We start from the raw sequence: 25610 nt of genomic DNA, 5'->3' as shown, positions 1-25610 counted from the left end.
CTGCCATAATCCCATTAACTGTGTGGGACTGTTCTGTATCAGGAAGATGAACTCATTCTCTCTTAATGCATTTTCCATCTCATCATACTGTGACATTTCACCTCTTCAGAAACTATCCGTAATTACATGTGAGGAGGGACATGTCTATTCCCAAGATTCTCAACTTGTACACCCAAGTCTCATTTCTAGGTGGGGATGCAAGATGGATTTGATCCAATTTCAGTCTTCTAGCCAAACCAAATTTTTTTTTTTTTAAGAAAAAAAAAACCCATAAGTTTTGTACACCTCCAAGCACATCCAGTAATCAAACTAGAAAATGTACAAGTCTTTCCACATTGCTTATGCTGTTACCTCATTCTCCAGCACTCTGTGAAGTTTAAAGCAATAAATTCATCATGCTTAGACCACTCACCATTCTAAGCTGACCCAAGGACAGGATTGAAGAGTAATTGCGTGGGAAAATAATTTAACAAAAGCCAAGGAAAAAATATTTTCCACGCTTGGAGGGCCAGGGCGGCAATCTCTTTGCTTTCTCTTGATTATTCTGGGGAAAAAACCCACATCTAAGTGAAAACTCACAGACATTTTCTTAAGCAGCTGCTCAAGAAGGCTTTGTTGTAGCAATCTAAGGCTGAGCTTATTAAAACAACCATTTTGGCCATTGCCACCGTAGCCTGACTGCTCCAAGTGTTGCTAAAGAAATACAGCGAGACAAGGAAGTTGGATGAGATTCTGGAACACGTAGGTGTGGGAGAAAGAAGGGTGTAAGGCCCTTACTCCTTTTAAGCTTTAAGCTGCTGGGTAGCAGGTGCTGTGCCCTCTCCCAATGGGATGCGTCCCATGCCCATGGAACATTTTGCTTACGATCCAAGGCCAAATGCCCTGGTGAGGTTTGCAGATGTGAATTCTGCCCTAGTAACCCCCCATAAGAGCCATACACACGTGTTAGTGCACACAGATTACATTTTGGGGACAAAAAAAGTGCAAATTGCACCTGACTGGCAATGCAGCGGAGAAGCCCATTGGAAAGCAGCCCCGCAAAGCCACGTTGGTATCGGAGAGGAATGTCACAATGAGCACCAGGACGGTCCTGCCGTGCCCCAGAGCACCGGGGAACTCACATCTTGAAAGAGTTGAGAGCTGGCAGCAGGCCACCCATGCAAGGGCTGAGATGGCAGCTGCCCAACAAACAGGCTTAGTTACCTAGTAAAGGTGGTCTGTAACTAAAGGGGAGCAAAAATTACACTGGAAACTTTCCGAGAGCACTTTAAAGTGGTCGATTTGAGGCAGGGCCCTGCCCACTGGAAGCGGGCCTTTGCCGAAGGCCTCGCTGCGCTGGGCCGGGTTTTGTCCAGAACAAACAGTGCTGGGCGCATTCTGTGTGGGCTGGGAGGAATGTTTTCTCACTGATATTTATGTGGCATGCTAAGATCTGACAGCCATCCAGAGGGGGGTTTGGGGCCAATATTTCATTTTAAATACACGCTGCACACAGAGGAAGAAAAGCAACATGTGATGGCATTGCTTGTGAGGGCTGACCTGAGCAGCAGAGCCGAGACAGGCTCTGTATGGCAAACCAGAGATAGAGGTTGTTTCGACAGGAATTTGAGCTATGAAAGGATTTAAGGGGAAATTACCAACCAGTCTGGCATTCAGATGCCAAAATACACAGGCAGACTTGGCTGCACAGGCACGCTGTAATGCTCCTCAGCTTGGTTTCAAAGGGAGAAGGGAAGTGGCAGGACCTGGCTGTGGAAACCTCAGCCTCTCCACGCATGCAGGAAATAAAAAATCTCCATCACAACACCACCCCTTTGTCGGGATCAAATCAAATGCCGAAGAATTCTATATGGAGAACTTTTCCTTCAGAGGACAGAAGAAAGAACCGAAGGATGCTTTGCTTCCCTCTCCATCAGAGCATTTAGTATTTTGGGATGAGTTTGTTGTGCATTTTTTGCTATTTTTACCCCAAAATAGGCCAGGCAGAGATGAAGCCAGAACCTAAGGCAAGTTGTAATATTGCTGTGGAACAGCTTTGCCTCCAGAAGGTCTCTGCCTGCCTCAGCCTGCTCAAGGCTTCCCCAGTATGGCTCCAGTTTCGGGCTCTGCTTCCCCAGAGCCCACATCTTCTACCCCAGAGCCATTTCCTTTGGCTGCATTCATAATGCGTATTTAAATCATCACCTGGTTTGCTTTCAGAGCTGGTCAGGTTTCTAGAAATATGGAAAAGAGGATGTCTAATACCAGTTAGATCAAGAAGAAAAACACATCAGAAAAAAACATTAGGAGATGTAGTTTCTTCTCATTTACAACTACAAAAGAGAAAAAGAAGGGGAAAACTCCAAGAAGGAACATTATCTATGAACTGTATCTCTTCTCTCTTGAATCTGGATGTGAGCCATAACCAGGCAGCATCCAAAAGCTCTGGAAAACTCAGGGAGTTAATTTAGATCTCACAGAACTCAATATCTTGGGGTAAGCTTTAATAAAGCAAAACAGCTAAAATAAGAGAATGGAGAGGTGATAGAGGAAAAAATGCCTTAATTTTCAATTAGATACAGCAAGGAGGGAGAATTAACTAAGAAGGGAGCCCAGATGGTGTAGGATAATTTCATACAAGGTTAAACTTAACAGATAAATATAAGGAACAAAAATTTTTATTCCAATAGGATAAATATGGATTTCCATTAGAAGCATTAGCTGAAGAATTCATAGCCCATTTTTTTAAGAGAATGTGGATATTGTTACTAAAAAACTAAAGGCTGCAGCCCAGATGGGTTTATCATTTTAGGCCTTTTTAAAGCCCAGTTGATTTATTTAATTACATATTCCAGGAGGCTCCTACTACTGCGTGGAAGCAATGGTAGCCACTATGTGCATTACAACTCACAAAGGGGTGGGAGTGAGTCAGTCTCTCCTAAGGTACCTCTGAATGTAACACTTTTCAGAGCAAAGGGTTAGCAGGGAAAAGAGAATTTCTTTGGACACCTGCTCTTCCCAGGAAGCTGCACCTCAGAGACACAGGATTTAGGCATTAGCTTGGTTAACGAGATTAGCCCCAAGGGCCCTTGGTCAATGTACAAAGCCTGGGACCAGGGGGAGGGCCCCAGCTGAAGGTGCATTATGACCAGAGGTTGCAGAGGCTCTTTGAGGGACAACGTAGGTGCTGACCCCAGAAATTTGTGAGGAGGAAGGGATAAATCCTGCCTGGGAGCCAGTACTTGAGCCGGTGTGCGAGGCCAATTCACCTGACTTGGTCCTGTGAGTACATAATTTGGGACACAGCTCAAAGCACTGTGGGGAAGTAGCTGGAGGACCACCAAAACTACATTGGTGTCTATATGGCAACAGACAGAGGTTATTTTAGCAGTGTGAAATGTTTTTGGATTCCAACAGCATGCAAATAGTGCCAGAGTAATTTGCCAGGGACAATAATGTGTGGTGTAATGCTGAGGATGAAAAGCCTTCAGCTGGGTTTGACCCAGTATAAACCATCCCTGGGTTCTACTCCAGTTGTTTGCAGTGTTTATCAACTATATCTGGGCTTTTTATCTGGGTAGTATCTGTCACTTGAATAGAGATAAATATTAAATTATGTCTACAACTAGATTTACACTTAAAATGTAACTTCCATTTCTAACTCATTCCAGCGAATTTGTAAATCCCATCCTTAAAGCTTTTGAAAAACATACTCTTTTTTTATTCTGCTATTTAACACCGGAGTGTGGTTCCAGCCAAAACCTGAAATCCCACGCAAGGCAGATTATGTTCAGCTCTCTGGCTGGCTGTGTATTTTCCTCTTCTATGTACCTTACAAGCCAAAGCCTGAATTTAGCCCTAAAAGCATATCCTGAGCATACACTCAGGAGACCACATTCAGGATCCTGCCACCCATCATATTGAACTGATGGATTCTACCAGGATCGGTAACAAAACCATCATTTCAAAAATGGTTCTTTACTTAAAGCCTTTTTTTTTTTAATGGTATAGTAGTTATGGCAACTGCTTCCTGCCACCTCTGCTGCCAAAAGCCACAATCCATCCATGAAAAAGAGCTCCTCCATCCAAATGCATTTTTCAGTGGACAGTAGCATTCCCTGGCTGGAGCACACTCTTCCTTTCTCTTCTGCCAAACAAAATGTGTAACGAATGTGAGCTAAGAGTGAGGAATTAAGTGAACTCCTTACAAATGACTTTGTATTTTTACACATACATGCAAGAGACAAGAAATAAGAACACCTCTCAGGGAGAGTTGAGGGGGAGAAAAAGGTAGTGAACCCCCAGGGCTGTTCAGTGAAAGAAAATGTTTTCCTTTCTTAGAACACATGTTTGGAATTCAAACTCTTAAAAGTCTTGGCATAATACTAATTAAAAAATTGGTGAGTTATTTCCCCTTTTCCCTTAGTTTTACTCTACCTTCGAGGTCAGCGGCAGGATTTCTCAAGTCTGGGCTATTTCCTGCACGTTGATCAAAGTTTGCTGAATGAATTGGAAAATAAAATGTTCCTATTCTTTGCTAGTCCCATAACTCTGTTTCTATGGGCAGTTCTTCCTGGTCGTGACACAAAATAAGTCTTAAATTCCTTGTTTGACAACATGCTTTTAGAAAAGCTTTACAATTGCTTTTATGGTCTGTATTAATAACTATTATTTTCCCTCCCAAGGTGTAATTCCAGTGCAGAGCTATGTGGATCTTGCTTGTCTTTCCCTTGCTTTGTCGGCTGTGACCTTTCACCACTCAGAAAATAATTAGTACATTTTCCAGCAGATAGCTGGATGTTTTCATGCCCTCTTATTATGGGAAAACATTGTAACAGAGCATTGGAGCAAACAGCTCAATGTGCTGTTCTTTCAAGCCCCTGTGTGGCAAATGAACTTAAATTTACAAGAATGTCAAAAATGAAGGGAATCAAGAACGAACAGATGCTTATAAAGCAGGAATTCTCTAATATGGACTGAATTTGGAAGTTTTATCAAAATGCACCACAACCATCATGATTCAACTCCCTTGGAGATTTTTAGCTGCCTCTGAGAAGATAAGGCACGAGTTCCAGGTCTAATTAGGCATGGCATGCATTGGGGTCATTAATAATTTCCACCACAGTAGCTTCAGCCTATGAGATATTTTGCAAACAAATGGCAGAAGCACAGTGTGGGCACCCAAACACACATAAAAGCTGGAAATCATGGGAAATAGAAGGGAAGGTAACAGCAGAGACAAGGATCCAATCCTTTGAGGTCAGTATTTTCATGGTTTTACTTCCAGGTTCAGCAACACATTGCAGTAACAGGAGAAGCAAAAGAAATGAGAAGGCGAAGCTCATGCATATGATGCCATGAAGTAAATTGAAGTTTGCATGTCCAAGGATTGACTGATTAATTCATTGGTTGGACTTTCTCCCAGGTAAGTTATGCTGGCTTGATCCTGGCCTAGCCTAGCTAAAAGATAGTGCTGCCATTCAAAGCCTAATCCTAATCGAATATCCCCAAGTTCCCCTTAACTGTGAAGTTGAGCTGCAAGATTTCAGAATTTGTCTAGGCTTGCACAGGTCAAATGAAGTGGTGACAAATAGGTACCAGCAGATACCCTTCCCCCTGTTTCCCTGCTGAAGCAACTGGAAGACATAAAAGTCATAATTATCCTGGTTTAAGTCACACAGTGAGCAGAACCACAGCCAGGAATGTACCGTGGGCTTCTAGGCTCCAAAATAGTGATATAAAACAACTGTTCCTCTGTTACCAGGATTTTTTACAGCTGCTTTCAGCATCAGGTTTACGTTTGCAGCTATGTTTTCATTCCAGCCACCTCTTGCAGCTGCATCCACAGAACCAGCTCCACACTGCAGACAGGAGCACTGGCCCTGCCTACAGCACCTTTAATTAGTCAACCCAGGCACCTTTGCTAATTGACAGAGAATCCCAGAATCGCTGAGCTTGGAAAAGACCTCCAAGATCACTGAGTCCAAGCTGTGCCCGATGCCACTTTGTCCTCAGCCCAGAGCACTGAGTGCCACCTCCAGGCCTTCCTTGGACACCTCCAGGGATGGGGACTCCAAACCTTCCTGGGCAGCCCCTGCCAAGGCCTGAGCGCCCTTTCCATGGAGAAATTCCTGCTGATCTCCACCCTGAGCCTCCCCTGGCCCAGCCTGAGGCCGTTCCCTCTCCTCCTGTCCCTGTTCCCTGGGAGCAGAGCCTGACCCCCCCCCGGCTGCCCCCTCCTGTCAGGGAGTTGTGCAGAGCCACAAGGTCCCCCCTGAGCCTCCTTTGCTCCAGGCTGAGCCCCTTTCCCAGCTCCCTCAGCTGCTCCTGGGGCTCCAGCCCCTTCCCAGCTCCGTTCCCTTCCCTGGACACACTCCAGAACCTCAACGTCCTCATGGTGAGGGGCCCAGAACTGTCCAGTTTGGTTTCTTCTGCAACTGATTGAGGCTGCACTCAATCCCCTTATCCAGATCGCCTGTAAAGGTACTAAACAGGACTGAAGAGATCAAACAGGACTGACAGGCAGGCACCTAAGAGGTACAATGCTTGTGGCTTTTGCCACTGGCCTTAGGATCAGGTGAACCGTGCCCCACAGGCTCTTGCTTGTCCTCAGTGGTCTAGGTCCTTATAGATGGAAAATGCTTCTCCCTTTGACCAGACAAATCCATCCCTGGGCTCAGACTGCTCTACAGGCTGCATTATGGAACAATGGCTGACTTCTCTGGGAGCAGATCTATGAAGACAAACACTGCTGTCATAATTTATTCCAGTGCCACATTGTCTGCCAAGGCTGCATTACACTGCTCCTCTTATTTATTTATTTTTTAAAGCCTAAATATATAAAGCTGTTGCAACTGTTTAATGGACTTTCAAGAATGTAAAAAAAATATTTTGACACTGGGGAAGGGATTTCTCCCAGGACTTTTGGATGTGCTTCTGAACAGTGTTTATAGATACCTTTTGGATTCAGCAGGGAGAGAACGGGCACTTCACTTGTGCTCTTCTTTTCAGCCTACAGGGGATGTCCATGGTGGGTGAGCTGGATTGCACATTCCAAATATGTATTCCTTTCCAGGGACAAAGGGACTCGGGGTTCAGATGCAGACAGGCACAATGCAGATGTCTGAGGCTGAGTGAGATGAATCTCATTCCAGGTCTCAAAGGGCTCAAAGTGCTTGGGAGCAGTATCCTGTTTCCAAAGAGTTTTCAAGTAAGAACTCAGTTCCAAATGACCATAATTCTTTCCAAAAAATTGACTGGATGAAGGCAGGTTTGTTCTGCAGCATTTTTTTTCACTGAGCTACCATTGTGAGAATTAGTAATGTTCCAATTCAGCCTCTTTCCCTCCCTATCATCCCTCCCCTTGATGTCCTCCAGCTCTTACTTCATTGCAAAGTTATCTTCAAGCTCAAAGTAAGAAACTGTACCTCCTCTCTGCTATAGAAAATATCTGCAGTGCATTCAAATCCCCTCAGAATGTGAAGGTTGCAATGATTGTCAGAAAAATGCTTTGCTCACCTACCCCTGCCCAAGATATACTCCTGTGGAGTGACCTAATATTTATGCTGCAACTTATTTTCAGTTGTTTTGGTTTTGGGTTTTTTTTAATTAAAATGTGAAGTTGTTTAAAATCAAATTAGGAAGGCCTTGGAGAGATGGTAAATATTTGCTTCACTTGGCCTTGATACACAACATCAAAACTGTAACTACAGAGCTTTTAGAGTCTATTGAATTATATATTAGCAGTGGTTATTAGAACTCAGTATCCCTATTGCACATCCAATATTGGCAAGCCTTTAGCTTCAAGGAGCTGGGACTGTGAGATCCAAAATGTAACCATGAAATACACAGAGGCTTTGACTGTTCTGCATTGTGCAGAATCTCTCGGTGGGGAACTCTTGTTGCTGTGCTACCAGCACAAAGGGAGCCCAGCTCCTCACCCAGTTGCTGTGTGTGTATTTCCACTATCTCTCTTTTTTTGGCCTTCTTTACTCCGTGGTGAATAAGTGTAATTGAGCCAGCTGCTGCTTTCATGTCTGTGCAGTTTTTCTGCAGGTGGCACTCAATCCTCTTGAATGTGCTCCAGCTCATTCCCTGAAGAGAACCCCAACATCCAAGTTTCTTATTTTGATTATAACCAGATAGTTAGGCAGTAAGAAAGGCAGAAGTGAGTGAATTGCTCAACTCATGGAGGGGACAAGCTTTGGAGCAACTGGTGCAAGCTTTTCTGTCTAGTTCCTGGGAAGTTTCTTTTTATCCTCCTACTTTAGCTGTAGTTTTACAGGCAACCACATTCAAAAGAGGAGCCTCATAAAAAGGGGAGTCAAATATTTGTGGAAGGTGTTGGATCTCTCAACTTCTTTTGCTGCCCAAATGATTTCTGCTCCAAGCAAAGGTGGTGCTCAGTGTTCTTTCATTCATAACGTTTATTATTAACATGTATTTGATTAGAATCATGAAACTGAAGTAATTGTAGAAAATTACTCCCACAGGATGTGAGGATTCCTCCTCTAGCATTTTCTCGGAACACTCTCATCTTTATGGTTTGGTGTAAATTAGAGGCCACTTCTGAGCTTTTAGAGGTTATAAATATGAAAGGATTTTCTTTTTCCTCCTTCAACTATTACATCATAAAATGAAAAGTGACTAGCAAAAACATGTCTTGTTCTTCCTATTGCAGAAAATAAGCTAATTTAAAAATCAAAACAATCAGCCCTACCTATTAAAAAAGGTAGTGACCATCAGCCCCTTGCTAACCCTCATCATTCCACAGAGCTCCGTGGGCTTTGGTGAGATGGCTCCACATTGCACCCACATAAATAAAAATACTTTGGGCCCAATAACCACAGATTTATAAAGGTCAATGTACAGCTTCTAAAGAAACAAATATTTTAAGTGCAGTGCCTAACTCCTGGGTAATCTTAAGCCCCTTTCACAGCTCACCAAATGTCACATTGTCATGTTTACAAGAGCATGAATGCTTTCATGTGGGCCATGGGAAGTCGTATTTGCAGTGCAAAGTTTACCTGCTTATATAAAAGTCTCCTCAATTTTCCTGTTGGGTCTAACATAGAATTATCTAAAATGATTCCTACTTTTGCCCACAAAATTACAGAATTAAGCTAGTGAGCTATTTCTGAGTATTATTTCGTGTGTGTGGGTGCATGTGAGCAGGACTAAAAGTTGTTTAGTGCCATCTTTTGGGTGGTCCTAATACTACAGAACAGCTTAATCAAAGCAACTATAGACTTGCCACCATTTCTGTGCCTGGGAAGCCACGTGTCACTTGTTTCTAGAGAGCGCGGGGATGACAAAAAACTCAATGGGAGCAGGAATGGCTGGGAGCGTTTCCATGCTGCATAAAGAACCGCCCGCTCCAGCCCCTTCTTAGCACACAAATCCCCAAATCCCCAGCAGCAAAATATTTTCCTCTTTAGAAGCACTGCTTTTTTCCAGCTCTGGCCAATGTTTGTGCTACTTTATAAGATAATTATCTATGTGTTCAGTCACACCCTATAGCACCAAATTTCTTCCTCCTGACTCTTAATGTACGATCAACAATATGCTCATTACTTTAATTGTTTATATTTGGTCTTAATTCAATATTCCTTGCTAGCTCTAAAAGTAGATCTATGTCAAAACCAGACAAAACCCAAGCATCCGGAAATCCAAAGTAACGCCTGCTCTGACAACACAGAATTAAAAGTGTACATAAAATACTGCTCCTATGCTACCTGGTACATGAAAATTACAAAATCTAGCCATAAACCAATGCTTCTAATAGGATTTTAAATAGGATTAGATTACAATGTCCCTTTGAAAAGGTTGGTGGTCAACTAATTTCACCTTAGTGAGAAGAAATTGAGTGTACTGGAGTAGGTAATGCTTTTTCTTTTGCCTTAATGGGGTGAGAGGCCTTTCTGCCCCAACTCCTGGACAAATGAGACACTTCCCGTAGCAAAGCCTAATTCCACCTGGTAGGGAGAGCAGAGGTCTTGGAGGTAGCTGGGCTTTGAGTACCCCTTAGGAGTACAAAGACCAGGTCAGCATTTTTCCTGTGTTCCCTGACCCAGAGGCAGCACACACAGAGCCAAAGGAATTACTCACGTGTGGAGCAGCATTTATTTACACCACTTGGCCCTGGAGTCTAGAACACCAGCTGATCCTTTTTGTGCTATCTCTGAGGGTTGAAATGACATACAGAGCAAAATTTTGGACAAGGCAGCCTCTCCAGCAAAATGCTGATGTCTGTAATTAAACTTATCTCTGTGTGGTAATGTTCCCCAGGCACTGATTCCTGCTCCAAGTGCTTGTTGGAGGCTTTCTAGAAGTGTCAGAAGGCTTGCATTCCCCTACTCTTGGATAATCAAAACTGCTTGCAAATTTGTTCGGATGTTGAAACAAGCCCAGGCAGGGCGTTTGTGCACGGATGGTTTGCAGTGTTTTAGGGACAGGGGTCTGGAAGCTGCTTCCTTCACCAGCGCGTCCTTTCCATTGCTGGGGTGCGAGGTAGATACACGTAATGCAGTCCTGAAATTCATCAAATTCAATTTTACAGCCCTCTGTCTCCATCCCTCCTGCTGGAAAGCACATCTACACACGTGCCCTCCCCGAAGCAAAAATCACGAGTTAATGTTGTCACTGCTTGCAGTTTGTGAGTGCCTGACGTCATAGCTGGAGTGTTCATAGCGTTTCAATTCGTTTCCGACACCATGTTTGAGTTTGGATCCTTTTGAGGAGGTAAAAAGAGAATATTTTTCTTGGAGAGCTTTGAAATCCAAATTGCAAAGCTGGCAGGGCCCTCTCAGTTAAATTTGGGTTCACTTTTCTGCCTTATTAGCAATTTCTTGCACAACCTGTTTTAGCTGGTGTATTTACCATATAAAGCAAAGCCAGCTCAGCTGGCATCACTAGGATTACATAAATGTATGTTTTTATAAAGTGGAAAATTTTTACCTGTTTGCTAAAATACCTGATGGTGCCTTGGTTTTAAAAAGTGTGTTCTATGTGACAGCTGTGCATATTTGCACTGGAGCGGGGATTTTTATACCACACGCAGTTCATAAATGGTATTGAGCAAAAGCTTCTGAGATTTTTAAATAATCAAGAAAGGAAAAGTGGGTGAGGGAAGCTTGGAAATTGTGCTGTTCTACTCTGGGAGCTTGGAGGTCTCAGGGAAGGGGCTTCCCTAGACGGCTTTGAAGACACATAACATATAATCAGAATGGTTACTGGAATAATTGAAATAATTGGAATGTCAGCCTCAGAAGCCCAAGAAGTCTCCTCCAATCCACATCCCTCGTTAAATCCCACACTTAACGGGGACTAGCCCAACTCTGCCCTGCTCTTGCCAGTGCATCCCTGAGGATCAGCCCATCAGCAGGCACATGATCTCAACCAGCACCTCCACAGAGCCCAGACCAGCCCGGATCAGCCACAGAGAGGACTTTGCATCCTCTTGCCCACTTGCATTTCCCAAGGGACGTGCAGATGTCCCTCTGCCCAGCATGCAACAGAGGCAGGCAGAGCCAGCTGCAACCCAAAGAATTTGGGGTTGCCTCAGCTGTGTTCCCCATGGATCCAAACCAGGCACAAGAGCCAGGCCTCTTTCCCAACAGGAGAGGGCAATGCCAGAGGGAAAGGGGATATGATGTCCACCTTCCAGTCATGTCCATCTTATGGTCAGAAAGGATGGCTGAGCTTGTGCAGGCAATTAAATTAATTATTATGCTAAAAAATATTCCATGTGAAACAATGATGCATCTTTCTCCCTGCAATATTTTAACAGCATATCGAAATATATTTGGAATTAAAACTTCTAATCCTCCAATTAAACAGAAGGTGGGAAACAACTAGGAGAGAATGAGTCAAAATACTGACATTAACTGCTAGATATAATAATACTGGCAAAAGCTTTCCCCATGCCTATTTCACCTCTTCCCTCTTTTCTTAGGTCCCCAACAGCAAGGGCTTTGCATAAGGGTTTGCGTATCAAAGCAAGAGGAGAAATTGAGTCATGCTAAATGAAAGTTACACGTTTTGTCAACCAACTTTTTGATGTTTGGTCTTAAGCAGCAACAATGTTTCTTTCAGAAGACCTAAGAGCAGCAAGAGTGAAAATAGAAATTCTGTTTGCGTGGGTTTACTACTGTCTGTTGATTTCCTGCTGTGTCTGCGGGACAAGCTGACATGGGCGATGGATGGGTGTTTTGTTTGAAAGCTTCATTTCTTGTGGAAGACACTGCACATGCTTCCTCTGGATATCATTTGTAAACAGAGCATTTCGGCCAAGTTTTTATGAAGCTTTGGATCCTGTGAGGGGTTAGCACGATGCTGAGTTAAGCCTGACTATAAATATTCCCAGGAGCGGGGCCTACGTGTCTGCTGAGTCCCCTTTGTTCCTATTTTGTGCCCCAGCTCCGTGTCCCATTGCCGCGGGGGGGCTGCTCCTGGGGGGAAGGTATTGACAGTGGGAATTGCAGTTGTGCAAGAGAGGTTTTGTGCCAGAGGGGCTCCCTGAGCTCAGCCAGGGAGACACAACCAGGCCTCTGCAGGCAACTGGGACAGCCAGAGAGGTCAAACCTTCCAAAAACGGGAGGCAGCAGCAAAGGGAGGCTCTGGCTGCCACTGCTCAGCTCCTCTGCCCGCAACACCCGCCTGGGCAGCCAGAGGCTTCCTCACCTCACACACCTCCTTGGGGACGTGTCAGCGAGGGACAGCCAGGAAGGGGCAGCGTCGACTCAAACCTGATGGAACAGCTTGATCTATTTTGTCAGTTCCTGGTGGTAGGTTCTGGCATGGCTTGGGAAAATCATACGGCGTGAAAGAGGAGCTCTCGCGGGCTTAGGACAGCCCTCCATTCCCCATCCTCCTGCACCACGTGGGAGCGAGGCAGAGGAGGCAGGAACTAAGGGGGGAAAAACTAATGCAAGCAGGGGTTAGATCTTGTCTTTTCTTCTCACCATCCCACTCTAATTGGCAATAAATTAAATTAACTTGCCCCAAGATAACTCCGCTTTGCTTATGGCAGTAACTGGTAATTGATCTCCCCGCCTTTATGTCAATTCATGAGCTTTTCTATCTTGTTTTCATCCTCCTGTTCTGGAGGAGGAATGAGGGATCAGCTGACATCCAGCCAAGGTCAGCCCACCACAATATCCTGCAGTTCTTTGCCTAAGATCAGTGTTACAACCTTTTATTTCACTCTTTTCGTTGATAAAATGGAAATACTAGGCATCCTGCTATGTCAGGCAAAATATGTGGTGATGTCTTGCCTCCAGCTCAGCTGACCTTGTGATTAAAAGAGCATATCAGTGTTGACATATAGAAATTATGTGGCTTTAGGGAGACCTAAATCCAGGATTTAGGGAGAGCTTTTTGGACTTTGTTCCATCCCAAGACACCTAAACAAGTCTTACTGACTTACATGCCCTTGTACCTGATGGCAAGCAAAGATTTCCCATGTACTTCATCCCCAACATTAAAAGAGAAGCAAAAAGCAATCTGAAATTGGAGCCTAACGTTAGGAAACAAGGGGGATTGGAAGCATGAGGAAAAAAAAGAGGTAGCAACCAATGTTCTGATCAAAATGTGGATAAAACTGCCAAAAAGCAAGAACGGATCAGCAACATCATGAGCCCCATCCTGAAAATTGTGGCAGAGCTACAGGTTCTGCAAATGTCTAAGAATTGCATTGATGTAACAAAGGTATTTTGTCTTATTGCTAAGAAATCGCTTAATCTCTTTGTACCTCAGGATTTTACCAGTTAAAGAAGGGTAACACTCACTAGGGGATTTTAGGAGATGCTCCTTAATGGCAGTGAGTTGCTCATTTGAGCCACATCCCTACAAACCAAGAGGAAAGCCCATCCAAGCTTTTAGCAAAGCATGGATTAGATGAGTCTAAACACGTGTATAAATTGTTTGGAGAGTGGAGAGTGGTTAATCACTTTCCTTAAAGGTTTGTGCCCTTCGTTAAATACACTCATGGCCAACTTTTGATTACCCAGCATAACAAGGAGGAAGGCTGGGGGAAGAGGGGATGAGCCAGGGTGAGGCAACTGCCCAGTTTGATATTTAACTCCACTGAAAATGCTTGCTGCTAATATTCAAACTTCTTGGCAGGTGTATCAGCATTATATGGGCTCTGGTCAGAAAGAATGACCAGCACATTCAGGCAGGACAGCATGGAAATCTTACTGGACAGTGGCTTTGGAAGGAGTGTGGCATCACTCACAGAAGTCTCCAAGGTAAGAAATTAATACATGCAGTGATGAGTTTTCATTAGGAGGAATTCCACAGAAACTGTATCATGTCTTGCAGTGCTTGTGCAACCCCCTGTCCACAGCACAGGAGAAAGTGTGGGATCTGTTGAAATCCCAGTGTGATAAAAATATCAAAATGTCAGTGGAGCTCAGGGCACTATGAATGTGCTCCTTGCCATTTGCCAAGGGACTTTGGAGCCTTCGTCAAAGCTGTATTTAACTTGTGAAAGACTTTTAAAGCAGACATGCCATAATGCAGTGTTCTGTTTTGCCTGACTGCTTTTATTTGATCCCTGGCAGTTGTTTTGACCATGAAAATTCGTATTTAAGTCAGCTGTTCACAAGAAATTTAGATGGTGGCACAAATTCTTCAGCAGGAATACTTCTACTACCAGGAAGTGAGACACAGAGTCAGACCTCAACTCTTTTAAACCACTTACCATGGATTTATGTGGGATATGGCCAGGTCTGAATTCACATTCTCACGCAAACCACCTCCTTTTTAAATAGCAAAGTATTTGACTCACGAAGCCAGGAGTGTCAGCCCAAGTTCCTGCTGAATCCCATTTTGATAAGAGCTTATAATGGAAAGTAGAAAGAATAGGGAGCAGCTCATTTTGAGTGCAGAGAGGCCTCTGTGGGCTATTTAGCAATAAAATTTGGAGGCTGCCCAAATTTCTGCATCTATTTTTTTTAAGGCAACTTTGATAACCAGCAATGTACAAGCAGAAATTACAAAGAAACACATCACCATGTTAAATCCCATGATTCTCCTCCAAAATAAAAATGTGTACTTCTCATTAAGGTGACGATGCACATTGTTTTGCGTTTTAATATTTCTGCTGATTATCAAAACAGGCAAAATTAGAGGTTTTCTCTCTTAGCCCTGTTATCCTACTAACAAAACCCAACGGTTAATGGCCTCAAAATGAACAATAAATGGAAAAATATAAATTAATCACACGTAACACAAAGACATCATAGAGAAACAATCTCCAGAAATAATCTTGGAAGTGTTTCTCAGAGGACTTTTTCAACAGCATCAAGTCTTTTATCCCCTATTCAATGGGCCTAATGTGCCATCTGCTGTTTTAATTCTTAAATTATAACAGTTTCTGAAACAAGCAATCATTCTGCAGCATTTAAACAAATAAGGTTGGGGTAGTTGTTTGTGTTGCATTTTTAGATTTTGGAAGCAGCCGTTTATGCAAACAGTGGTGAAGAAATTAAAGCTTCAGTATTGTTAATCCTGCTCAGAGACCGACAGCACTTGGGTCTGAGCCGTAAAAACTATTCTTGCAGAGCAAAATACGATGATCTGACCCCAAAACGATGATGTGGTGGCGCTATCTGGTGGCTTACTTGGAGTTACAGCATCTTGCATCCCTGACTGGATTTGGTTTTTTCTCCAAGCACTAGAAGTTTCTTTCAAAAGACAAATTTTATGCCTTTTCTGGGTCTTTCTCTAAGTGAAATCCTGAGAAAGGTCAGTGCGTTTCTAAGTCTTAATTCACATAAACTGTGATTGGAGCTGGCACAGATTTGGTACAATGCAGCTTAAAAATATGTGTACAGAGGCTTCAGTGTCCTGAATAATCCAGCTAAACTCACTGGGGTTGGTCAGAGGAAGCACGTCAAGCACTTACAAGATGATCCAGGTGGTGATCCAGGTGTGACAGCCAGCAAACCTGTTGCAGAAGTTGCTTCCCAACACGATTTGTGTTCAGGTAGTGCAACAGAACAGTTGAGTTCTTTGCTGAAACACTTCCCTGGATATTACATAAAGGCCAGGAAAACTTCTGTGCTAATCAGGGAACTGTAAAGCTCGCTGCAAAAATGTAAGCCTTTGCACCAGGAAAGCTGGAGATCAACCACGAAACTCCCAGAACAAATTTTTATAGGCGAGTGCCACCTGGTGGGATATGGGGAAGACTTTTCAGCCTGAAAAAGCTGTTTTAAGGTGGTCAGGATCTTTTCAAATCGGAGAATTAACATCAAAAACCAGCAGCAAAACCAAAGGCGCAGCTGGCAGCTGCATGGACACACCTTTGGTGGCCTTGTTCTGGTCCTTGCTGATCCGAGTGACACTGACTATGCTGACAAACAAGGAGGTTTTCATATTTTTAATTCAGCTATTAGCAAGAGTTTCTATCTTGAACCAATGCTAGTTCAAAAAAAAATTACGAAGATGCTTTCCTTTCCACTCCACGTTTCTATTTCGAGGCTTTTAAACTGGTAATTCCCTGTATTAGGTATCACGTGCAACACCAATTAATTAACAGCATGAATGAATAGTACCTTTGTTGTGTTCTATCCTAGGAAAAGCCCAGCAGAGCTGGGCACAGACAGATCTCAAAGATAAGGGTAGAGACTGACACACATTTCCAACTCAAGTGAAAAATTATTCATAACTGAATGGACTTTGCTGCTGCTGAAGTATTAAAGGGCAGCAGTCGCAGCCTCTGGAAGTCAATCCAGCATTTCCTGCTGTGTCCCAAAGAAAATCCCACATTTGAGGCCTAGTTCTGATTTTGCTCATCACTTTGTGGGACAAGAGCACTTTTGTTGAGCAAGTAGCTGGGAAACTGGGTTCATCTTCCCATATGTTGGTTTTTTTTTTTTTTTTGCACAACTTCAAACAATGAGCAATTCTAAACTTGCAAGATTTACAGAACGCCATGGGAAATGGATGTATTGTCAGAACTTAGCAGGCAGTCAGACTGTGCTATTGACACACACATGTGGTTCCAAGTTTGTCTGACATGGTTTAAATTAGGAAGAAAAGCCTTAGGGTTATTAGATTTAGTGCCATAAATGGGACGCTCCATCCCAAGAAAACAGTGGATACATAAAACTTTAGAAACGTTTGCCCTATCCCAAGGTTTTGTGCCTTCTGTTTTCAGCCTCTGAGTTTCACACCTGTATTGAATGATGTGTTGACAGACACACAAGCGTCTTTGCTTAACTGGGAAGCCCAGGAGTTGTCACTAACAGGTACACACATTCTGGTTTTATTCACGCCACTTCTTTGCCCTCCTCCTCCAAAAAGGCCTTCAGAAGCAGAAAGCTGGGGCTGCACACATAGGAATTAAGGGGATTAGCAGCACCACCATGCTTGGGTTATGGCTTCAAAGCAAAACATTGGCTGCACCTACGTAAACGCCCCTGTTTAAGTGATTGGAAAGGAACCATTTCTCAGAAGTACAGGTGCATGACCGACTGCAGCTATTAGGGCCGAGAAAGGGCAGGAATTGCTTGGAAAGGGGGAAGGGGGGAAAGGGGGGGGGGATTAAAATTAAAAAAAAAAAAAAAGAAGAAGAAGAAAAATAGAAGGAAAAGCCACGAAGGCGTGCAGGGGTGTGTCCCTTCCCCCCTCTCCCCCCCCCCCCCCGCCCCAGGAGCTCCAGACCGTCCACCTGCCGCTCCCCGAGCCCCGCGGGGCAGGGAACGGACCCGCAGCGCATCCCGGCGCTCCCACGAGCGGTCCCCGCGGGGCGCAGCGCTCGGAGCCGGGCACAAAGCACCCCCGGGGCAGGGAAGGGGCGCAGCCCAGCCCGCTGCGGCAGCGGGGGCCGACCCCGGGCCGTGTCGGAGCCGTCCCGCCCCGTCGGGGGCGGCGGGAGGGCGGCGCGGCGGGGGCCGCCCGCGGGCGCGTTACGCACGCAGTGATCTCAGCGGCGCGGGCGCGGCGGCAGCGCCGGGCTGGGGGCGGCACGGCTGGACCCCATAAAGGGCGGCGGCGAGCCCCGCTCCCGCATTCACCCGCACGGCGGAGGCGGACGGGCCCGCGGCGCTCCGCTCCGCAAAGCACGGGAGGCTCCTCGGCGCCCTGGAAGTGCAGGCGGGACCGTCCCGGGGCTGCCGGAGACTCGCCGGAGCGTCCTCCCCGCCCGCCGCTGCTGCTGCCGGGGAAGGCTGAGGAGGAGGCGGGCAGGAGAAGCGGCAGCCAGAGCAGGACAGAAGACAGAGGGACGGAGCGAGGGGCAGCGCTGCCCCCGCAGAGCCGCGCTCCCCGGCATCGCCGCCGCGCCCCGGCCATGGGGAAGCCGACGCCGCCTCTCCAGTGACCGCGGGACGCGGCTCCCGCGCGGTCCTCTGCCGGCAGAAAGACTCAGATACCCCCCAAAACCTGAAAGCAAAAACCCACATCTCCATATCCATTTCCATATAAAGTGAAATAAAGAGAGGAGAAGGGCTGCGCCGAGCGATGAGGAGCGGGGGGCGGCTGCCGGCGCTGGCGCCGGTGCTGGCGGCGCTGCTGGGGCTGTGCAGCGCCGAGCGCAGGGCGCTGGTGCTGCCGCGGCGCCTGGGCGCGCCCGGCGCCCGCGAGCGCTTCCGCCTGGAGGCCTTCGGGGAGCGCCTGACGCTGGAGCTGGAGCCCGACAGCAGCTTCCTGGCCCCGGACTTCACCCTGCAGTACCTGGGCGGGCCGCCGCCGCCGCCCGAGGACGACCTCTCCCGCTGCTTCTACTCCGGCACCGTGAACCGGGACCCCGGCTCGGCGGCCGCGCTCAGCCTGTGCGCGGGGCTGCGCGGCGCCTTCTCGCTGCGGGGCCGCCAGTACCTCATCCAGCCGGCGCCCGGCACCGCGCACCGCCACGGGCCGCACCTCCTGCGCCTCCGCGGCGTCCCGCGGGCCGCCCCTGCCGCCCGCTGCGCCGTGGCCGAGGCGGGGGCCGAGGCGGAGGGGCCGGAGCCCGCCGAGCCCGCAGGTACCGTGGGGATGCCGCGCCGGCCTCCGCAGGGACGGGGAGGAGAGGGGCGTCTGGCGGGGATGCCTGGCCGCTGCTTGCCCCGCAGCCCACCCCGAGGTGCCCGCCTCGAGGTGCCCGCCTGGTTGCGGGATCGCCGGGCTTCGGGGGCGGGAGCACAAACCTTGGGTGCACATCTTGAGTGGGTCTGGGCTTTTTTAAACCGTGGTCTCTTGCTGTGCTCACCTGCGCGTTCCCTTCCCTTATTTTTAACGCAGAAACGAGAAGCAGGAGGAAGAAGAGGTTCGTGTCCAGCCCCCGCTACGTGGAGACCCTGCTGGTGGCAGACCAGTCCATGGCCGAGTTCCACGGCAGCGGGCTGAAGCACTACCTGCTGACCCTGCTCTCCGTGGCCGCCAAGCTGTACAAGCACCCCAGCATCCGCAACTCCATCAGCCTCGTGGTGGTGAAGATCATGGTCATTTACGAGGAGCGCAAGGGCCCGGATATCTCCTCCAACGCCGCCCTGACTCTGAGGAACTTCTGCAGCTGGCAGAAGCAGCACAACCCGCCCAGCGACCGGCACGCCGAGCACTACGACACGGCCATCCTCTTCACCAGGCAGGTGAGGGACACCGAGGTCACATCCAGCCCCACTGCTCCCTGCCCCCTCTGCCAGGAGACCTCCAAAAAAAAGTGTCCAGAGGCAGTCGTGTGTCACCACGGCTGCAGTGAAGCAGGCTAAAAGCAGCTGAGCTGCTTTTTATTTTGTTGGGTTTTTTTTTTTGCTGTTTGCACCATGTCGGGTGAAACTCACAGTTTGTGCACTGTCTTTCTGAACTCACAGTTTGTGCACTGTGTTCCTGCCCCATATATTTTTAGCAGATTTCAGATGGAAATTATGCATTTTATTTCTACGTGTAACCCTCGCCTATGTTCCAGAGACAGATTTTTGCCATCATACCCATTGAAGTGCTGAATATTTATGCTCTTTCCATAAGTAAAGGCAAACTGCCAGGGCTGGATGGCTCTTGCCAAGGTTAAGTCTCTGATCTGATTAATAATGAAACTGCCTTTTTTTACAGGACCTGTGCGGTGCCAAGACATGTGATACTCTTGGGATGGCTGATGTGGGAACAGTTTGTGATCTAAACCGCAGTTGCTCTATCATAGAAGACGATGGTTTGCAGGCTGCCTTCACAACAGCCCACGAATTAGGTACTTGAAAGCTATTCCCTGGGATTAATTGAAGCCAGCTTGATGCCGTAAAGCCCAGCCTGCACCTCCCCGGAGCAGTCGGGAGGAGGCAAAGCCCTGCCTTGGAGCAGGGTTGGACTCTGGAAAGCAAATCCGGCCTGCACAGCATTGTCTGCAAGAGCTGTGTGTGTGCCTGCAGGAAAAAAAAGGGGAGAGAAGATCCAGTGCCATCTGCTTGAAATCTGGGAGCGTTCAGATTCGGGTTATTAATTAGAGACCGGGCTATGAGCAGCTCTAGAGCAATATTTAAAATACTGTTGGTAATGCGTAGGACAGACTTCCTAAAGTCACAGACTTTCCCTTTCTCCCTTTCTCGAAGGCCACGTGTTTAACATGCCTCATGACGATGCAAAGCAGTGTGCTGGCATCAATGGAATGAGCCGGGATTTCCACATGATGGCATCCATGCTCTCCAACCTGGACCGCAGCCAGCCCTGGTCTCCATGCAGTGCCTACATGATTACAACATTTTTGGATAACGGTCATGGTAAGGTTATTAAGCTTTCCATTCATGTGGCGTTTGAGCTCTTGTGCTTTACTGCTTTGCTTTTTTTTCAACGAGAGTGCTTCAGCACAGACTTAACCTTTGGCGTGCTGTCAGTGAGTTTAGAAGAGCCTTACTTTTACAAAAATGCTGGCAGAAGTGGGCTCAAAGGCTTCTGTTAGAAAGCAAATGCAGATCCCTTTTAAAACTGAACCCACAGCATCATCTGACTTGGTTTTTTTTCCTTTTTTTTCCGACTTTTTCAGGGGAGTGTTTGTTGGACAAGCCCCACAGGCCCATCCAGCTCCCTTCTGACTTGCCCGGCACGCTGTACGATGCCAACAGGCAGTGCCAGTTCACGTTTGGAGATGAGTCCAAGCACTGCCCCGACGCAGCCAGTACGTGCACGACGCTGTGGTGCACCGGCACCTCCGGAGGGCTGCTCGTGTGCCAAACCAAACACTTCCCCTGGGCAGACGGCACCAGCTGCGGGGAAGGGAAGTGGTGCATGAATGGCAAGTGTGTGAATAAGACTGAGAAGAAGCATTATGATGTAAGTAGTGAAAAAGAAATCGGCGCAGCTTGGGTTGCGGAGCCGCTGGGAGAATGCTGCAATGGAAGGGATCTGTTAGAAGGGGTTGATTCAATGCTAATAAACAAACTTAGGGCAGGCTTTTTAACGAGTTTGGGTGAAAAGGAGCATGATGATGGTTTTTATGGTGTGGCTTTGTATGGATTTTCCTGTCTTAACTTGTGTCCTGCTTTTGTTGTCATTCCAGACTCCAGTGCATGGGAGCTGGGGGTCCTGGGGGGCGTGGGGCGAGTGCTCCCGCAGCTGTGGCGGGGGGAGTGCAGTATTCCTTCAGGGAGTGTGACAACCCCATCCCGAGGAACGGGGGCAAATACTGCGAAGGGAAGCGGGTGCAGTACAGGTCCTGTAACATCGAGGACTGCCCAGACAACAACGGTAATTTTTCCCCATTTTTGACACCCGGGATTGGTGTGTTGTGGAGGAAGAGCACGGACAGAGATGGTCTCATGCCCACCTGTCTTTTCTCTGCCTGCAGGCAAAACGTTCAGGGAGGAACAGTGTGAAAAGCACAACGAGTTTTCCAAGTCTCCCTTTGGAAGTGGACCTGCAGTGGAGTGGACACCCAAGTTTGCCGGTGTGTCTCCAAAGGACAGATGCAAGCTGGTTTGCCGAGCCAAAGGAACGGGATACTTCTTTGTTCTACAGCCAAAGGTATTTTGAAACTGCACCCCTTCCCTCTGATCATGAGGAGGATTTTTATTTTCTCTCTTTATTTGAAGAGTCATGCAGTGTAGAAATCTGAAGTTATGTCTGTCTCATATTTAAACTGGATTATTCCTCCAAGTACAGCTGGATCATTGCAGGCATGTTTTAAGTGTTCTGGCACAATTCTTCCACCTCCTCTACTCCCACTCCACCCTGGTTTCCTTCCCTCTCCTTCTACCAATCTGATTGCATTGGGATAGGTTTGGAAAACTCTGAGGGATCTTTGCCAGAACATTGGTGCTTTCTCATACTGGTTACTAATATGCTGACAGCTTAAAATAAACACGAGGAAAAATGTTCATCTTGCATAGCTACTTGAATTTGCTGTCATCAGATGGTGAGAGCCAGGAACTACCAGGGCGATGACACAGAGGGTTTTTGTGGAACAGCACTCCTAGAAATAAAGGATGTGCTGAACAGCATTAAAAGCAACCCTGGCAGTGTGCTTTGAGGACATGGCTGCCTTCTGGTGACACTAGAAAGCAATGGGGCTTTTTTATATGAAATCAGTAAAACAGTTTTGTAGGTTTTTTTGGGAGGGGTGTATTAATGAAGACTGAGATCATTTTCTCCTCTCACCATGGCATCATTTTTGCAAGTGAGATGAAGTAGCACCACATACCTCCAGCTACCTGTGGGCTACTCTGGTTTTTAATTCCAAAAGCCCTGAAAATGACCAGTGCTGCAAGTTTTCCACCTGTCCATATTTTGTGTTAGGCAGTTTCAGAGCACTGTGCATGTTGTAACCAGACTCCTTGTGTCCCCAAGGTGGTGGATGGCACCCCGTGCAGCCCCGACTCCACGTCGGTGTGCGTGCAGGGGCAGTGTGTGAAGGCCGGCTGTGACCGCACCATCGGCTCCAACAAGAAGTTCGACAAGTGCGGCATCTGCGGGGGCAACGGCTCCACCTGCAAGAAAGTGTCTGGCACCCTCGTTAGAGCCAAGTGAGTGTAGGGCTGCTGCTTCACCATCTCCTTGTGGGTGCTTTGTGGGTGGAAGCTCTGGCTTTCCAGTGGATGTTGCCTGAGTTTGTCATTAGAACTGAGCGTTTATTTATCTGTCTGATTTGGGATAACTTGCAGGGAGATCCCAGCACAAAAGAAAGCCCCTCTGCCAATGTGGGATTCATCCACTAATGAGTTAAATGCCTTGACTTCAGACAAAGTTTAGTCTTGTGCTCGGAGGCTTTTTCCCTTCCCAGGGAAGAGCAGAAGATTCAGTGTTTGTCTTTTCTCCCGGGCAGACCTGGCTACCACGACGTGGTCACCATCCCGGCGGGGGCCACCAACATCGAGGTGAAGCAGCGGAACCACCGGGGCGCAAGGCACGACGGCAGCTTCCTGGCCATCAAAGCCGCCGACGGCACCTACATCCTCAACGGTGACTACACCCTGTCCACGCTGGAGCAGGACATCACCTACAAGGGCAGCGTGCTGCGCTACAGCGGCTCCTCGGCCGCCCTGGAGCGCATCCGCAGCTTCAGCCCCCTGAAGGAGCCCCTGACCATCCAGGTGCTGACGGTGGGGGACCTGCCGCAGCCCAAGATCAAGTTCACCTATTTCGTGAAGAAGCCGGCGCAGCCCGGCACGGACAAGGCGCCCGGCAGGAAGAAGGAATCCTTCAACGCCATCAGGGAGATCATCTCCTCGGAGTGGGTGATCGAGGAGTGGGGCGAGTGCTCCAAGTCGTGCGGCTCGGGCTGGCAGCGGCGGGCGGTGGAGTGCCGGGACCCGCGGGGCCGGCCGGCCGCCGACTGCGCCCGCGAGCTGAAGCCCAGCAACCTGCGGCCCTGCGCCGACGTGCCCTGCCCGCAGTGGCAGCTGGGGGACTGGTCCCCCTGCTCCAAGACGTGTGGGAAGGGCTTCAAGAAGAGGTTGTTGAAATGTGTCTCTTCGGACGGCAGCGTGCTGCCCCAGGAAAGCTGTGAGCCCTCCAAGAAACCCAAGCACCTGATAGACTTCTGCAACGCCACGGACTGCAGCTAGATAGGACGACTTGGGAAAGCGAGAAAGTTTTTTTTTATTATTTTATTTTTTCCTTCAGACCAGTGCACTGAAAAACACAAAAGAGGGCTAGAGGCAGCGCGCGTGTTTTGCGTAAAAAATTCATGGTGAGGATCCATTGAGGTGGGACAGTGCAAACAGCTTGAGTTGGCTTTGCATCCCAAAAATCCCCTGCCAACTGAAAATTGGATGGGATAGCAGACCCATGTCACTCATTTGTCTTCAGCAGATAAGGCCCAAAGGCATCACAATTGCCTTTTTTTCAGCCTGTTACAAATTAAGCCAAACGTGAGCAGTGAGACACATTCAGGCAAACATTTTGGGGTTCCGTTATTTCTCCCTTCTTTTGGATTTATCTTGTGGTACTGATCAAATCCCCACGTGTAGGAAGGGGAGAGAAAAAGCTTAAAATAATTGGTCAGGGCTTACCTACCTCACAAAGGGCAAAAAAAAAAAGATTGGAAAAGGAGCTTTAACTATGTCATTCATGGCTGCTATTGTTTCAGAGAATAGTTTTATATAAAAATAAAGCCATATTCTCTACCTGTCAAGAGTAAGAAATACCAAGAACAAATATCAACTCCACAAATCACTAGAGTTTCATGTTTCTTTTAAAGTACCTTTATGTCACCCCAATGTGCCTGTCCATTTCTCTCAGCCACTCCAGTGCCGTTGTGGTGACATGTGTAATCCAGAGGCTTGGAAAAGCAGAAATCCGAGTCTGAGTAGTTGCTCTTTGTGCCTTCTGCCTACCTTCTGCTGGCTTTTCTGATTCCGGCTTGGTGCTGCCTTCCTGCCTAACAGATTCATGGAGTGTGTGAGCATTCCAGTCGTGCTTTCACACTCAGACCTTTGGCCTTACCCTAGCCAATGGATATTACGTGAGTTAAAAAGGAAAAAAGAAAGAATCCCATTACAAATGGGAACGTCCTCTTTGGCCTCTGCTGGGTTTGTAGAGCTCAGTCACTGATCAGGTGGGAAGGCAAAGCTGAGGGATAGCAGGTCCATCCACAGCAAAACGCCAGCATTCACATCATTGAAGATTGTGCCAGTCCATAGACCATAAGAGAATATGGCTTTCCATATGTATATAGTAAAATATATTACTATAGATTTTATATACTTCATAAGTATTTCATATTTCTTTCCCTTCTGGGAAGGGTTATAATTTGTAATAAATGCATATAATGAGCGTATTTATTTTTATACTTCTTGTCTAATGTGATCTTCTAAGTTATCGCTTTTTTAAAAGGACATATAACAAGGATAGAGTATTTATACAGTATAATATGTTACTAGAGGTAATAAATGAACCCTATAAATTTTGGAAATGGAGTGTCTTTATTTCACTGGACTAAAACCAGTCCATGGAGCAGAAACAGCTTGGAATCTGAGGAAAATATTAAGCAAAAGGCAACTCATTACCTGTGTTAGTGAAGAGGTTTGGAGAACTCTCCCCATAATATCCCACACCACCTTAAAAGAAGTCATTCTGTATTTTATTACTTTACCACTAACTCATCTCTTTCAGAAAATGGAGTGCAACTCAACTGATGCCACTGGTTGTAGTAACAGCTTGCAGAGGGAGCAGTGCTGTCAGTCGTGTTTAGAACCAATAAAATACATACAAAAGCA

General features: G+C 46.9%; 1 protein-coding gene and 1 long non-coding RNA gene across 4 annotated transcripts; both read left to right on the top strand.

Moving 5' to 3' along the window:
* The first annotated feature begins 4899 nt into the window (after positions 1–4899).
* On the top strand, positions 4900–17493 carry LOC120410448. Of its 3 annotated transcripts, XR_005602581.1 has the most exons (4): positions 4900–5404; positions 10538–10719; positions 11933–14228; positions 15546–17493. It is a non-coding gene; the product is annotated as an uncharacterized LOC120410448 (long non-coding RNA). The 3 variants fall into 3 exon arrangements; XR_005602583.1 differs by lacking the exon at positions 10538–10719 and having other exon boundaries at positions 4901–5238; XR_005602582.1 differs by lacking the exon at positions 10538–10719 and having other exon boundaries at positions 4901–5404.
* A 458-nt stretch (positions 17494–17951) lies between these two features.
* ADAMTS1 (ADAM metallopeptidase with thrombospondin type 1 motif 1) lies at positions 17952–25610 on the top strand. Its single transcript, XM_039556616.1, is given in 10 exon segments — positions 17952–18955; positions 19213–19559; positions 20020–20152; positions 20511–20678; positions 20942–21228; positions 21455–21517; positions 21519–21642; positions 21743–21918; positions 22741–22916; positions 23216–25610. Coding segments are annotated over 10 exon segments (2721 nt in total). The 5' UTR covers positions 17952–18450; the 3' UTR covers positions 23958–25610.

Source organism: Corvus cornix, chromosome 1 (assembly GCF_000738735.6).
Source record: "Corvus cornix cornix isolate S_Up_H32 chromosome 1, ASM73873v5, whole genome shotgun sequence".
NCBI classification, from domain to species: Eukaryota; Metazoa; Chordata; class Aves; order Passeriformes; family Corvidae; genus Corvus; species Corvus cornix.
The sequence above is the reverse complement of the archived record's forward strand: the minus strand, read 5'-3'. Positions and strand labels throughout refer to the sequence as shown.